This window comes from Cetorhinus maximus, chromosome 1, assembly GCF_964194155.1.
Source record: "Cetorhinus maximus chromosome 1, sCetMax3.hap1.1, whole genome shotgun sequence".
Classification (NCBI taxonomy): Eukaryota; Metazoa; Chordata; class Chondrichthyes; order Lamniformes; family Cetorhinidae; genus Cetorhinus; species Cetorhinus maximus.
Genome location: NC_135879.1, coordinates 117678584 through 117692562, shown reverse-complemented (window position 1 = coordinate 117692562; position 13979 = coordinate 117678584). Strand labels below are relative to the sequence as shown.

General features: G+C 38.5%; 1 protein-coding gene across 4 annotated transcripts in view; it reads right to left on the bottom strand.

Moving 5' to 3' along the window:
• Window positions 1–13979, bottom strand: part of rbpjb (recombination signal binding protein for immunoglobulin kappa J region b) — a 97932-nt gene that overhangs the window by 14377 nt on the left and 69576 nt on the right. For all 4 annotated transcript variants that reach the window (XM_078545967.1, XM_078545976.1, XM_078545986.1 and 1 more), the window contains 4 exons: window positions 12497–12671; window positions 10763–10900; window positions 4048–4160; window positions 2034–2174 (listed from right to left, as the gene is read on the bottom strand). In XM_078545967.1, coding sequence (XP_078402093.1) covers window positions 2034–2174; window positions 4048–4160; window positions 10763–10900; window positions 12497–12671 — 567 coding nt within the window. The remainder of the gene's footprint in view (window positions 1–2033; window positions 2175–4047; window positions 4161–10762; window positions 10901–12496; window positions 12672–13979) is intronic.

Below are 13979 nucleotides of genomic sequence, written 5' to 3'. Positions count from 1 at the left end.
TAATATTTTAAGTTTCTAGTTAATTTCAGAATACTGGTAGTATTTTCAAAACCCATAAGTACTACATCTCAAATTGAAAACACTGCAATTTGTCAAGTTACAATCCTAACATTAGTGTTGAGTGAATATAACAAAAACAGCCTGAATACAGTACAACATTTCATGCAGATAAACCTTCAACGTAAAAAGTACATTTTCACTTCCAGTTTTTGTACTAAATATAATAACTCACTACCAACAACTATATCCAACCCAAGGCTTCTCCCTGATTGATGCCTAAGATTTGTAAGAAAAAAATTAAACCAAACCTCAGATAGCTTACAGGGTACCTAGATTATGTGGTACAGAGGTACACAGACGAAGGTGTTTCTAAGTTGATCCTCAGTCTCTACTGACTATTGATCTCAGCTAGGGTTAACAGGAGGGGCAGCATGTCATTCATTTCAAGTATCTGCAAATACTGGCAAGGGGCAGAGTGTTAGAAGTGATGAGACATCATCAACCAGGTTCTTGACCCAGGTTCAAATAGGATGCTGAAGTTGCAAACAATCTCGTTCATCCTCTGATAGTGTCCAGGGAGGGGGATGGAATTGCTTAGCATGAAACAGAGAACTTGAATAAACCATAGTTATTTGGATTAAGTACTGGACAGCTATTGGTGCCGATGGAACTATATATCAAGAGACAGCTCCTTCAGCAATCGAAGGGAGAAGGAGGAAAGGCGTAGATGTGGAGTAAATTGAATGTCTGTTGACAGGAAACAAGTAGGCCAGCTAAATTCTAATGTAGCTGCTCCCTATGGGACACCTTTAAAGAAAAGCGAAGATGTGTAACTTGCTCACAGGCCTCTATCATGTTACCTTGAAACCAGCAGCTAGGAGATGGTTGCCAACCCCAAATGCTTGCATCCTATCCCTTTTCATGGCAGCATATAGTCCTTTTTTACCATTCTCCAAATGACAACGTAGAGGTCAGACACTAATCTTGTTCTAGCTATGGATAAAGCCCACATCCTGTTTTTAAATCTTTCATGGGATGTGAGGTCAGCGTTTATTGCCCATCCCCAATTGCCCTGCACAGTAATGCTCTGTTTCCACACATTGTACTAAATTGTCTCTTAAAAAGACTCTAATGTGTCCGAATTAGAAGGCAAATGTGTTTTGCTCCCTGCTGACCCAATGCTGAGACAAGCCAAGTTTGAAAATCTCTGAAGTTTAGCAATTGAACTCCTCTGAACAGTTTGAAATCAGGGATGCACCATTTGGGGAATCTCAACAAGAGCATGATGTTTTTGTGTTGCAAGAATGTTAACAACTAAGGATACCAGCATCAAAATCCTACTGATGCAATAAGTTTTTAAACCACCCATTTGTGAATGGTATTTAGTACATTTCAGCTGAAACTTTGTTAGGAATGGGGATTAATGCCACAAATATTCAAGATCTGCAACTACATTACTCAACTGCAATGAAATTATGAACTGTCCATTAAACATGTTCTCAAAACAATTTGGAATCGAAAATAAAAATGAGCAAAGACACTAACTTTTAATTTTAGTACTGCACCTATGTAGTAGATGCGTGTTTTGGTTTACTACAACATTTATGAATATCTGTCAACAGTGCTATATCCATGCTCTGCAAACTACATGGTCTATAACTATGCCTGAATCCATCCTATACACATACAAGCTGTCAATTTTCTCAGAATGTCATCAGAACAATGTGAGATGCTGTTGTGTGCTCATGACATATTGTCTTATGGCTTGCTTTTAACTCCATCTGACACTGTAATCTCTGGAACTATGGGCAGAATTTCAAATGTAGGGCTAACTATCATTTGGAGAACTATGGCTACCACAGCACACTACAGAAACTAAGATGGCCCACTGATTCACGAGTATAATTTCTTCAATTCTCAGTGCTCTTAAGTCAAATTTAAGAAACATCTATGTTAGCTATATCTAACTATACTCAATTTTTTGATATTGGGCGAAATAAAAAAGATAATTAATTTGTGCAACATTTTCTTACTTGGAATTGGATTATCCTTTCTTGCGAGAGGCATAAGTACATCCTTTCTGTATCCTTCAGGTAAAATGCACATTTATGGAGCTGTGATACTGGGTCATCTGCATCTAATAATGCTGTTTGTTTATCCACTTTACGAATTATCTGAAAGAGATCAAGATACTTAAGGTCAGTTTACTGGGTTCCAGAATGGTCTTGGCTGTGAAAGGTGGGATAGAAAAAGCCCCTTTATAATTATCTAAAAAAAAAGCAACAAGCTCATGCAATCTCATGTATGGAAGCCAACACAACGTGGGCACAACAGCAGAACTGCTAGCTTATTTAACATATTGACATTGGATGAAAAGGTAAACCACTGCAGAAAGGAAAATGTTTACAAATTCCGGATATCTGCTGTGAGGCAATTGGTTTCTAGTGACACAAGGTTAAGATCTGTCAACTGGTTGCAAATCATGACTTTGAGGGGGAGTTTGTTACTTGGGTTATTAACCTGGCACTACAGTAGCTCAGTTCTTGAAATATAAGGTCCTGAGGGGACTTGATAGGATGGATGTTTCCTCTTGTGAGAGACTAGAATTTGGGGACCCAGTTTAAGAATAAGAGGTCTCCATTTTAAGATGGAGATGAGGAAAAATTCTCCCTCTCAGAGGCTGTGACATTATCTTCTCCAGAAAACAGTGGATGTCACTGAATTATTCAAGGCTGAGTTAGATAGATTTTTGATCAACACGGGAGTCAAGGGTTCTGGAAGCAGACAAAGTGGATTTGAGACCACCATCAGCCATGATCTAATTTAATGGTAGAGCAGGCTCTAAAGGACAAATGGCCTACTCCTGCCCCTAAGTCCTGTGTTCTATGACATGCCCGTCATAGACTGAAATAAAGCCAAACCTGTAATTTGATATGTAAGCCAAACAAGTCCAGTGTATCCAAGGTGCTGCTAACAATTGACCATCCTTCCAGGAAGTTCTGTCACTGAGAGCTGGGCTTCTTGACACTTTGGCCTACGAGTTAATTGGCCTAGTACAGTGATGGGCAAGCTGCAGGAAGTTTATCACTCGTGTGCTTTAAACACAAGTTTTAATTGAACTCCATCAGTACCCAAATATGCATGCTTGGAGTTTCCTAAGCCTGGTCGATTGCCAGCACTGATCCAAGTTGTTTAGCTTTAGAGAATTGGGTTTTCTTGCGGCTCTTGGATAGAGGGCACAAATGAAAATTATATCTTTCACCAATAGCTGGGTTCAAAGGCTTTTAATCAACATGATGACATATTCCGTTCATTAGATATCTGGATCTTAGCCTGCATTTCTCAATACCACCAGAAAAACAAGTCACTGATGTCAACTGGTATTTACTTCACCTCCTTGTGCAAAAACTGACTGCTGCTTTTACAGATAAACATGAACTACATTTGGAAAAGTAATTCCTTAGCTGTGAATGGCTTTGAGACATTCTGATGTTGCAATAAGGTGCTATACAAGTGCAAATTCTTGATTTTTTTGCTGAACTTAAGTTTGCTTAATACTTGAATATTTCCTCAAAATTAATTTGAATCACTGTTTCTAACCTATCTTTCAATATTAACTAAGTCAGTAGCTAGTTAAATCTCAGGCATTAAATGCACCCTATGTTGTAGTGGAAAGCATGACATCTCAGGTGTGTTGCCTGTTCTGTACTGGAGCTCGCCGATTTCAATATGCCACAATTAAGGAGCAATTAGAAGGCAAAAGTTTCTGTGATCACTATCCATGACTTTTTTTTGGGAGGTGCACAACTATTAAAAACAAATCAGTTTTGCAAAGATATCACCCTTTTTGTCCCCATGGTCAAACAATGCACTGAGACTAGAATCACATGAAAAACTGAGCTTGAGCAAATTGTCAAAGTGCTGCCAATAGCCATACAACTGTACTGTGGAGCACAAGTTTCTCTGCCTTTGAGATGCAAAGATGGCAAAATAAACACACACACAAAATGCCCTAAACACTAGACTGTTAAAAGAAAGCCACTGTACCAGTCTGGGGAGTGCCATTCCAGTAACAGAACATACTAGCTTCACTGTCTGACCATAATGAATGTATCCATCCCGCACTGTGAATTCTTCTCCTTCCGATTCTTCGTCATCCACTGCAGATAACAAAAAATATATTTACCACATGTACTTAGATTCCAATTTAGTTGCATACTCAGTCAACGAACCTGCTCAAAACACCTCCATGCAATAACATGTGCATTACTTGCAAATGGCTATTGAAGGATGCCCTCAAATAATTTAAATTATTTTCACCAAGAACTACAAGCACATGGTATTTTTTTGCTCATAATGAATACCTTTCACAGTCATATTCTACCATTGATTATACTGCTTATTGAGCACAGTTGCTGACTAGCATAAGACTGATGTTTTTAAGGTTAATGTTGTATGGCATCAAAAAGGAGCAGATTAATAGTCGAGCAAGGATGCCTGAATATACTGGCTTGCAAGTGCTTTCCTTAAGTTTGAAAATGATCACATGAACCAGACTGAAGATATCCTTGGAGGAATACGGAAGGAGGATATCCTCCAAAACAGACAATGGAATCCAAGAGGAAGAACAGCAAGTGAATATTTTTAATTAGTTTCAAAGCTTGGAAGGGTTAGGCTTCCTAAGCTCCTGGGTAATTCAGAAAAGGTGCAAGGCTTGAACATATTCCTTTTGTTTACAGAGAACGGGTCCCTGTGTATGAACCTATGTTGTGCCTATCGTTCCCTGTTGCTTTCTCTGTGGCAACGCCTCAGCCAAGTCAAATTACCAACCAACCAGCACCCTTTTCTCCGGTGGTATAAATTGTTGTGATCATTTGAAATTTGGCATCCTTGCATTTGTCTCAATGAGTGCAAGACGAAAAGCTTTGGCAACATGTCTCTCTGATCAGCAATTTATATGGAACTGAAAATCTGCCATTCTCAAGTACTTAGTGTCAGTTAGTGTTCCTAGGTCAGATACCACAGAGCCAAATAAAGAGTAAAACCCCCTTCTATTTTATCTTGATCTCTGAACCAGGATCTTTCTACTGTAGCTGACAGGACAGTTGCATTCAATTCATGTCAGATTTGAACCCAGGTCTGAAGTGAAAGGTTGCTGTTTAACTCAATGCATCATGCAGTTTTAGTGTTACGTAAATCCTTCCCCCAAATCAAGACAAATCTGCATAATTACATTCTAGCTGAAACATCAGAGATAAAGCAGCCATAAAAGTTCCATGTGCACCACACTAAATGCTTCTAAGACATGATTAAGCCTGTGAACATACCTGAACTCCAGTTATACTCTTCCACACCACAAACTAATGGCAACCACCCAGCTAACTCCATCATCTTGTGAGACCCTGTCCACATCAGTTTGCTTGCAAAAGACAATCCCCAGGAGCACATCAAATAATGACCACAAGTTTTGTGGGATGGAGAGGGGAAGTGTGAGAACATAATGGAAAGGGATGGGGAAGGGAGGGCAGTGGATGGAGCAGGGTGGGGTGAGCAAGGGCTCCAGCACAGGGAAAGGAAGACAGCAAGGAGGGGAAGAGAGAGGGAAGGGCAGACAGACTGAGGGGGAGATATAAAATTGCGGCGTAGGGGCGAGGTTGGAGAGTAAAGGTGTTTACAAAGAACAGATTGGAAAATAAACCGAAACCTGCAATGCTAGTTCTTACTCCCTCCACGGGTACTGGAGTATTTCCAGCATTTTTGGTTTCTATTTTGGTAAACTATTTGGTACAGTAATCATTTTCCCTCAAACAAAAATTATATATAACATATCACTTAAAAGCTAAGGCCATAGAAAGGAGGTTAAGAAACAGGCTATAATTTACAACTGGTATACTTCATTTCAAAAACTTGACAGCATGCAAGGTGTTTCTTTTAATTTAATAACAGCCCACAAATCAGTTTTGCAGCAAAGTATAGTTGCTAAGGGTCAAAGACAAATGGAAGATAACTACACTTCATAAATTACTTGTAAATCACAGTAGTTTTGTCATGCTCAAAGAGAACCCATCTCAGAACTAGAGTTAAGTAAAGTTCTTCCAAAATGCACAATCTTCTGACAGAGTTAAATCAAGATTGTGCTTGGAATATAAGCGCATCCACATTTTTTGTCTACGTATTAAAATACAATCACGAATGGTATTTAATTTCCTATTAGACCTCCCAATTTGCTAGCTATAAGCACAAGATAGAAGGCTTCTATTGAACAAGAACCCAAAAGATACAGGCCTTCAGATTCGGGACACAAACAGCTAGTTCAGAAACTGAAGCCATTAATAACCACATGGCATTTCTTTTCAGATTGGATGTGGAATTAGATAGCTTGGCAATAATTTCTGGAACCAAGTAAAATTTCAGCAATACTTGCAGTAAATAAAGATGTTGATGGTCTAAGTAGGCCTGGGCAGTAGATTTTAAGTTTAACTTGACCCCCTTTAGGAAGCTTTCACATTATATGCACTGAAGTAAGCTAACAAGGTCAAGACACCATTTTTTACTCACACTGGGCTAAAGGAGTCATTTTATATTCTATACTTTATCATTCATGTGTATTAATCAAGAATTACTGTCTAAGTAATAGTCAGCCAGAAAGAGGTGATTAAATAAGTGGTGAACCTCAATGAATAATTGAAGGATAAATAACTAGTCAAGTAGTTATTAAGGCTAGATAATATTCTAATGTTTAAATAATGTTTGAAAGGTTTAAAATAATAATTTACTGCTGTAAGATTTGTCTGTGGAGAAAAGGGAGCAGTTAGATGCCGAATGAAACATAGGCCTCATTTGTCCTTGGTTATCTGGGGCAGGTGTCTGGATAATGAATGAAGACTTCAGATTCAGATAAAAGGAAGATCGTGAACCATCTCATTGTGTCACTCCATGGAACAATGTACGTAAATGGCTAAATCCAATAATCTTGAATGCTTCTGTGAGATCGCCTCTCATTCTTCTCCAGAGAAAATACACCCAATTTACTCAGGCTTGCACGATTGGACAACCGTTCATCCCAGAGACCAATCTAGTGAACCTTAGCTCAGGCCCTATTTCCAAGATTGCCGATAAGACCAAAATTATAGCGCATGGGAATCTAGAAATCCCAATGGGTATTGACCAGCAAAGGTAAGCTTGAGGTAGACAGGAGGGGGGGAACCGATTAGTGGATTTCTCAACTAGCTTATCAAGAAAAGGGAGCTCATTAGACTGCTCCATTTCAAAGGTGAATTTGAGTGTGGGTTGGTGCGCATTAAGGTGTGGAAAGAAATTCTTACATGCGGCTGCAGATTCAAATATAGCAAACAAATTATCTATAATAATGGAAATATGCAATACACATTTCTCGTGGAAGCTGACGAAAATCTGAGCAAGAACTGGGCCTAGAGGGGATTCCATGGTAACACCATAAGTTCAATGAATACAAGTTCTGAAAATGGCAGCGCATCTAGATCGCCATGATATGCTGATACGATATAGTCAAGCGCAAGCCAACTTCATTGGTCAGTTTATGCACTGGGATTCCTACAGCTCCACGTGCTATAAAATTGGCTTTATTGGCAATCTCGTAAATAGGCCCCAAACTATTTGCTTGCCATGCAAACCTGATGCTGAAATTGGGTGTATTAAAGCTATCCTGTGGGCTAATGGCTACCCAGATCAGATGACTGCTCACTGTGTATTGCGCATACTCATGAATGAACCTAAGGCTGCCACTTTTTGATCTCAAAAGTGACCAGTCCACCTCAAATTACCCTGGAAGAGTAAGGTCTCTCAAACATTTGATCAACAGGTGAAGCTAGCCGTTTCATGCTGCTACTAAACAGTAGCAACACAAATGGTATTCTCCACTAACAGGGTGCTGCTGTCAAGCCAAAAAGACGTTCTGCCTACCACATAAGTAAGTAACATAGTATATGAATTTCAGTGGCAGTGCAATGTAGACCGTACCTCCCGACTGATGGATCGCATCAAACAGTATGCCCCTTTGGCTGTTTACAATAAGCAGAATGCTGACTGTACTCAACCAGCCTGTTCTTGTAAAACTCAGAACATAATATCTAACATTAGATGTGATTCCGTGATTGGACAGCACTTGTTGAACAATCCCGAGTATGCTAAGAATTATACTAACGAGCAATTTAAGCTCATTAGTTAGGCTCGCAATGTGGCTCACTTACACTTGCTAGAGGCTACATATATTCATGCACAGGGACCTGTCCTCTACAGGCAAAAGGAATATGTCCAGGCATTAAGCCTTTTTTTGAATTAAAAGCCATGGGGTACAGTAGTTCCCTGGTGCAATCTCCATGGCAATGCTCGACCTGAGCTGACTTGCTAACCAATCAGCACTCTTTTCTCATGCAATATAAATTGTTGCTCCCTTTGAAATTTGGAAATCTTGCATTTATCCTGATAAGTACCAGATGAAAAGCTTCAATAGCATGTCTCTTCTTTCAGCAGTACTCAAGACCTGTACTACCAAGTGACTACTTTTGAAAAAATATTCTGCTTTTCTATTCCTACAACCAAAGTGAATAACCCCATGCCATACTTCATCCACCACCGTTGCCCACCCACCCAAACCGTCCACATCCCCCTGCAGCCTGTGTACTCCCCACAGCCTGCATTCCCACCCAGCCCCTTATGAGCAAACCCAGACACATGACTCCCCGTCATCCCATCTAAGTCATCAATATAGACTAAACAGGTGAGGCCTCAGTATCGATCCTCACGGCACTACACCAGTACCAGCCCACCAACCTGAAAATGTCCTGTTTATCCCTACTCTCTCCCCCGCCCACTATGCAATCCCCTACTCATGCCAAGATATCACCCCCAACTCCATGAGCGCTTAGCTTGTCTATTAACCTTTCATGTGGCACTCTATTGAATGCCATTAGCCTATTCAAACTGGAACAAAATAATCCTGTTGCAAAATTCAGCTTACAAAGTCACATTCACAGATCAAGCCGAGCAACAAGCTTAAGTGAGCTTCAGCCACAGGTTGGCTCATACCCATTTTCACAAATTCAAGTTTTATTTGTAAACCATTTTCTAGTACAATGGAAACCTTTAATGCAGCTACAGCTGAATCTGCTTTCTATGCTGCACAAGAGTTTGCGGTACCCAAATCCAAATGTAATTTTTAGCATAGAAAATTTAATTTGGATTTAAAGCATCGTTTGGATGCTATACAGCAGGTGCATTCATTCATAGGTGCATTCATTCAACTTGAAACAGGATCTTCGAGATTTTTTTTTAAAGAGAGCATGTGAAGGGATACTATATATTTCAAAAAGCAAATAATACCATTGAGAAACTGGTTATTAAAGTTGAATCAAACCAACTGCTTTAGCAATTTTATCCTTCATCCTTCTACACTATTTCAAGGAAAGAAACTCAGTTTTCACAAAATTTCATCCTTCACTCTCATTTCTGTTTATAAGTTTACATAATTATAAAAATAGCTAAAAGCAGTTATGATGAAACTATAACATTCATTTTAAATTTAAATTAATTCACATGGAGATTTCCTATATCACAGATAAAAAAAAATGAAATAAAAATAAAACTTGCTCGCCCAACTTCAGTGCTGGTGACATTTTACAATAACAGACTGTGCTCCCAGTAGGTAGTACATTAGGGTGATACCACTGTCACTTAGTAATTGGTTCACATCTGAGTATTAGATTTGGTGTCCAACACTCTATTATATTTGATTATTAGGTGTCAAGATATTCCAAATTTGAGGAAGGTGCCTGATACAAAGTAAGGCTATTAGAAATTGACAAAATGCTGTCATTTTAGTAGCTGATAATTCATAAATGAAGTCTTTCATGCAAGATCTTAGTGAACTCTGCTTGGAGCACTCTTTATAATAGTCAAATGTTCGCTCGCCTTGCAAACTCCTAAATGATGTCAACCCCCATTGCTAATCCATTTTCACCCCTCTTACAGATGCTGATGTTTGCTGGGATGAAGTTCCATTAGCACTGACAGCAATGTGGTACCTCACAAGTTCTTTGTCTGTGAGGAAATACGGCAAATGTCTGCAGGCTGTTCTACTGTGAAAAGCAGCACAGTCAAGTCCTAAACTGTTCAAGCACTTTCCAGTAAAGTTGGGGGAGGGGTCAGTCAGCAGCACGGAGGAGTGGAAATGACAGCTGGTCTTTCATCCTTGCACTGACGTCAAGCTATGCGCTCAACTGTTGTTATGGGCATCATCTGTTAATGCAGAGATCAGTAAGCAAACCTGAGATCTTTTGGTCTGTAAGGTTCACTGATATTTGAACAGATGTCTTTACCAGCTAGGCCATGAGAGCAGTTCTACATAATTCTTAAAACAAAAGTTTTAGACTGTTCTTTTGTATATATACATGACATGTCAAAGCTGGATAACACAATTTTCTCACGTACAATGGCACCTCAGTTACAATAGGGAAAGGGCTCCTAGCTTAAAACTCTCCTCTGTTGTTGAGGTTTTTCAATGGGTTCAGCATCAATAAATACATTGGATGACATTCTAACAGCCAGCCAAGTGGCCAAAAGTTGTTTTTTCCTCTTAGAAGCAAATGCTTTTTAAAAAAATGCATTGGAGACTTCAATTTGCACTATGATGGCTTTGTCTAAAATTACATTTAATATAAAAATAATGTACAAGTCAGGTATGCATAGCAAAGTGCACAAGGATAGGTTAATTATAGCTGCTTACATAAATGGATGTAAAATGCTCCCCACTGTTGTGAACTGGCATGGAAGTTTCCTCCTTCTACATGTAGATAACGTGTACTAACAGTCTGTGAACGAAGCCTGTTAAATAATGCCACCTTTGTTCCTGATGCAATACATACTAAAAAGGAAAGAAAAATTTTAAGCAATTATAGGAAATCACAACAAAATAAACAGAGATAATGGATGGGTGGAGCTACCTCATTGAAGTTTCAATTTTCGAATAAAAATCTCAAACTTTTATTCCATAAGTGTTTTAGGTTGCAGCCATTTGGTAAGATGACGAAGTACAGTGCACAGTAGAAACTGGCAAACTTGGTTTCAGCTATAATAGTACCAGGTTTTGTTTCATTATTTTTTTCTTTTACTCGTTACAGTTTCTCTTCTCTTCCCGCCTTGTACATTTTTTGAAATTCTTTTCACAGTTTCTTTCAATTACTCTATCCTATTTTAGAAAAAACTAACAAAATTTAGACTTTCATCCAAAATTTTCCAAGTATTCTCACAACTTTAAAAAAAACCCATTCACCCCCTCCATGCTTACGCAGTGAATAGCTGAGCTCAAGACCAGGAAGGACCCAGCTTTGATCATTTGTCTACAGTGATTTGCTGATCTCAGACAGGGTGCATATGTTTAATTGGGCTCAGTGCCACTAGTTTAGGAAAAATAACTATTGTTCTCATTACCAATTACCATACAGCATTTTCTGCTGGAAATATTACATGTATATGCCGGAAGGACAGGTTTGGCTCAGCAGTTATGCAGCCCACAGTGGAATAATTTACTGTTAAGGCTTAAAATAAACAACTTGGGTAAGGCAATAGCAAATCAGGTCTATGAAACCATAACCCAGGCGGGAGTCAACAATTTCATCAGGTAAAAAATGAAACAAGATCTACAAAAGTAAAATATTATGAATGTTGCAAATCTTAAATAAAAACAAAGAATACTGGAAATGCTCAGCAGGTCAGGCAGCATCTGTAGACAGAACGAGAGTTAACATTTCAGGGAATGGGGAAAAAATGGGAATACATCAATCAAGAACAAAATATGCATTTTTCGTGGCCTTTGCTTGGAGAGTTTTATAACTGGTCAGAGGTACTCAAGAGCAAGTCTGTTAGACTCCTTGGATATTTCCTTCCTATGGATAAGCACCTCACTCCATTCAAATTCTCTCAATCATCCAAGCCAAGGTTCATAATGTAGATGTTCAAACAAACTCAAGTGCTACATAGCCTGGTATGTAGTGCATTAATGCAGTGCATCTTTAGTTCATAAAGATACTGTGCAACTTTGTGCTGTGCAGATGCAATGAAAATAACTAGATTTATAATTTCCCCTCTGATGGAGGCAGCAAATTCTACAGGAATTTGCCAATATTTTCGAAATTTCACATTTAAAACATTCCAGTTCAGCTTCCTCCTCCCATCTCCCTACCAAATTGCAGGTCTGATAAACACACAATTTACTTTTGACTAAAATATGTGCATTCATAGCATCCCTCAACCTTGAGGCTATAGAATGACCGAATTGTTTTTAAGTGAGCCATAATTCAGGGCTCCAACAAATGAAATAATGTTAATTTTTAAACAATTTTTTTTTAGGATGACAGGTTATGCACAATATCATACATTTTTAAAAATCTGAAGTATACCATTTCCTCATTGTGCTGTCCATGATACGTAATATTTGGCAGCCAAATACATAGATACTTACAGTCTGCATTTTTCAAGGATTGTTTCTTTTTAGAAGGTTTGGAGATTACTTTGATCCGCTTGCTGTGAAAGACGCCAATGTCGTCACTATTACCATAAAACATTTTTACTGATAACATGAAGTGCTTTCTCTTGTCAGAGTCTGATATGTACAATGTTTTGGCTGTGCAATAGTTCTGTGAAAATAAAAGGACACAAGGCTGTACAATTAAGCAAATAAAGGTGGAAGCAACATAGCCCATGTGACTGAAACAAGATGAAATTTCACGGAACTGACTTCAGGTTTTCTAAACTTCAACTGAGTTTTAAAGTTTAAAATGAAAGCAGAATTACACATTTTTATCAAAGGCAAAACATGGCCTTAAATACTCTACACTGAATTTTGTTAGGCTGAGGTACAAGTGCTTTCAAATTAGTGGGTGGAAATGAGCACTTATTCGAGGGGAAGAGAAGAAACCTGAATTGGCATCAATACTTGAATAACTGGATGATTAGTTATGTTAAAACAAAGAAAGGAGTGAATAAAATTAAGTGCAACTAAGACTTTGACAAGCTACAATCTGCTCCTCCAACTTTGATTGACTTCTTTCATCTTTCTTGGTAGAACACTGCCCTGCAACGGTATGGCTGTGAAGTTTAACACATTTTCCATTGTCTCTCTCATTACATTTGTCTCATTCCACCATTTAGATTTAAGCTTTGAAAAATATTTGTGTATTAATCTTATATTTAATAAGATCTAAATAATATCTGCAAAGCATAATAAAATTGATTTACTGACCACACAGAACTTCCAGAGGATAGCTCAACTGAACCCTTCTTTTATGGATTTGATATACTGAACCAAGGTAACATTATACAAATTAGGAACAGGAGTAGGCCCCTCAAGCCAGCTCTGCAACCCACTAAGAATCTGGCTGATCTGATTATGGCCTCAACTTCTCATTCTGCCTACCCTCAATAACCTTCAGCTCCCTCTTAGTCAAGGATCTATAAATCCCTCATTAAAATTCATTAAATATTGACCATTATTCAGAAAAGAACTGGAAATCAAACAAAAACAGACCTGCTTTATTGTACCAGCTGGCTCAAGCAGTTTGAAATGTGGATGTTCATGTGTATGGTTCTGACAATGAACACTAGGGGTTAAGAGAACCCCAAAATATGCCAGCTACAGATTCAGGAACACCAGCATCAGAGGCCAGTTCTTCTGTGATACATATGAGGATCCTAACCAAATGGCTGTTACATCTGCTGGATTTACCAGCCTTACCAGACTCAATATGACCCAAGGTGGTGAGCATCCTAGTAATGAGATTAAATCTTCAAAATGTCAAAATCTCAAACACCATATGTAATCAATAAATTACCCAATTATGGAATTGAAACATGAAGTTAATCTTGTATATCAGCCATCTGTAATATTGCTGAAAAGAGAGAGACTTGTTGCTTAAGCTTTTCATCTTGCACTCATCAAGACTGCT